A 2,781-nucleotide genomic window follows, 5' to 3' on the forward strand; every position below is an offset into this window, starting at 1 on the left:
GTCTCTCTCTCTCTCTCTCTCTCTCTCTCTCTCTCTCTCTCTCTCTCTCTCCCCCTCCAGATTAGTTTCATTATCTCTTTGAGTTTATAATCAAATGATCAAAAATGTTATCTCTCCATGATCACATCACATTTAAACTCTACAAACGATTAAAGGAAATAATAGGGTTACTTCATGACGTACACCATATCAAACATGCAAATGAAACATTCACCATATAAAACGCGCGGATGAACAATTTCAGTACATTTTGTAAGTGTACATGGTATGTTCATGTTTAAATTTGTATTTTGTTTTTTTGTAATCAGATACCGCTGTAATGAGTGGGGCAATGATCTTCATAAAAGAAGATCTCAAAATCAGTGACGTACAAGTGGGAGTCCTCGCCGGAATTTTAAACCTTTGCGCCCTAGTCGGGTCCTTAGCTGCCGGAAGAACATCCGATTACATTGGTCGTCGTTACACCATATTCCTCTCCTCCATAATTTTCTTGATGGGTGCAGTTCTAATGGGCTACGGCCCAAACTACGCCGTCCTAATGATAGGCAGGTGCACTTCTGGCATAGGTGTGGGATTTGCACTCATGATCGCCCCGGTTTACGCAGCAGAGATTTCATCCCCTACCTCGCGTGGTACCCTAACCTCTCTACCGGAGCTCTGCATCAGTATTGGCCTCTTATTCGGGTACGTATCAAACTACTTCTTCGGGAAACTGGCTTTGAAACTTGGCTGGAGACTGATGCTTGGTGTTGCTGGAGTCCCATCAATTGCCTTGGCTACTGGGATTCTCAAAATGCCAGAGTCCCCGAGGTGGCTAGCCATGCAAGGTCGTCTAGAGGAGGCTAAGGAAGTGTTGGAACTGGTTTCTAATACCAAACAAGAAGCTCAAGCTCGTTTTCATGACATCAAAATGGCGATTGGTATTGACGAAACTGATGTTGTGAAGCATAGAATCATTACGAATCGCGGAGAAGGGGTGTGGAAAGAATTGTTCCTGAGGCCGAGTCCTGCTGTCCGGAGGATTCTGCTAGCCGCAATCGGAATTCATTTCTTCGAACATGCGACAGGGATAGAATCCGTGATTCTGTTTAGTCCGAGAATTTTCAACAAAGCTGGAGTTACTAACAAAGACATGCTCTTGCTTGCCACGGTTGGGATTGGGGTGACGAAGACTTTGTTTATATTGTTGGCAACATTTCTGATTGACAAGATTGGTAGGAGGAAGTTATTGTTGACGAGCACTACAGGGATGATTATATCTCTAGCAGGGTTAGGGTTTGGACTGACCATGGCAGAGAACTCCAAAAAGGAGCTTGCTTGGGCTCTAAGTTTCAGCATTGTGGCAGTGTATGTATTTGTGGCTTTCTTTTCTATTGGACTCGGGCCAATTACATGGGTTTATAGCGCTGAGATTTTCCCTTTGAAGTTGAGGGCACAAGGGACTAGTATTGGGGTAGCTGTGAACAGAGTTATAAACGCTACAGTTTCAATGAGTTTTATTCCGATTTACAAGGCAATTACAATAGGAGGGACCTTCTTTATGTTTGCAGGGATGTCTGTGTTTGCTTGGGTTTTCTTCTTTTTCTTCTTACCAGAGACTAAAGGAAGGTCATTGGAAGAGATGGAAATGCTATTCTGCAATCATAAGACTACTAATGGTGATCAACCTAGAAATGATGTTGAAACGTAGTCAAGAAATGATATCTATTAGAACATAACTTGAGGAGAAAATTATAGGCAACCCTCAATTGTTTTTATGTATCTTCTTAGTTTGAACTGCGAAGCATATTTGTAGTTATATTTAGTTGGAACTTCAAAAATAAAAAGAGAATGATGAATTTAAATGCTTGAATTGTTCTGTTAGACTGTTACTTGTTTGTAAATTCCTTTTAATATATAGTTGTATACCGTATATAAGAGAACAAACCTTATTAGTCATAACTTTTTCTTTCTTTCTTTTTTTACGAATGAAAGAAGAGGACATCTTATCCATTAGACCACAAGCTCGAAAAGTTGAATGAGCAATAAAGGAAATACGTTTTGCAGATAGTGACAAGCTGCCATTTACACCATCATTGTTTTAGTCTTGAGAAACATACGCGAATTCTTGTGCATATATTTCTTTCAACTGATGAGATTTGATGAATATGGTTGAGTTTAGCTGCAGTGCTGCAAGCATATGGTTAACTTTGAATATATAGTAGTTGATTTTAGAAAGATACACTGATATATATACACACACACATACATACATATACATATATATATATATACACAGTCCTCTTCCAGAGTGGGATCCCGCTTTAAAATTGAAGTGCGGGACTCCTTATTTTACTCACTTTCAGGTCGTATTTCCATATCTCAACCGTACAATGTCTAAAACACAGTGTGTAGATCATTCATGCAAAGTTTCATCAAATTTGAAGATAATTTGGGTACCGAATTAGATTAAATAAAGAATTAAATTCAGTTTACCCTCTTGTGGTTTGGGGGTGACTTCATGTTAGTCCCTACACTTTTATTTTCATCAGTTTACCCCTTGAACTCTTCAATTTCTGTCTGCCGTGACCAAATTCTCATATTCCATTTGAATTGACCTTTAATTATCAGCAGTTAAGGTCCGATTTGGACATATAAAGTCCGATTTGCCCAAATTCTAGATACTGGCCTCACAGTTAAGGTTAAAATTATCAGCAGTTAATGTCCGATTTGGACATAATATAAGACATTTGGTCACGCTTGAGTTAAATTCAAAAGTTTGAGGGGTAAGCTGATGAAATT

The 2,781-nt window shown here is 39.2% G+C and overlaps 1 protein-coding gene across 1 annotated transcript in view; it reads left to right on the top strand.

Annotated features, from left to right (window-relative positions):
• Positions 1-1,690, top strand: part of LOC101292319 (probable polyol transporter 6-like) — a 1,838-nt gene extending 148 nt beyond the window's left edge. Inside the window, exon 2 of the mRNA XM_004301854.1 lies at positions 309-1,690. Within this exon, the coding sequence (XP_004301902.1) occupies positions 309-1,690 (1,382 nt within the window). The remainder of the gene's footprint in view (positions 1-308) is intronic.
• The last annotated feature ends 1,091 nt before the right edge of the window (positions 1,691-2,781 follow it).

Source organism: Fragaria vesca, linkage group LG5, assembly GCF_000184155.1.
Source record: "Fragaria vesca subsp. vesca linkage group LG5, FraVesHawaii_1.0, whole genome shotgun sequence".
Lineage (NCBI taxonomy): Eukaryota > Viridiplantae > Streptophyta > Magnoliopsida > Rosales > Rosaceae > Fragaria > Fragaria vesca.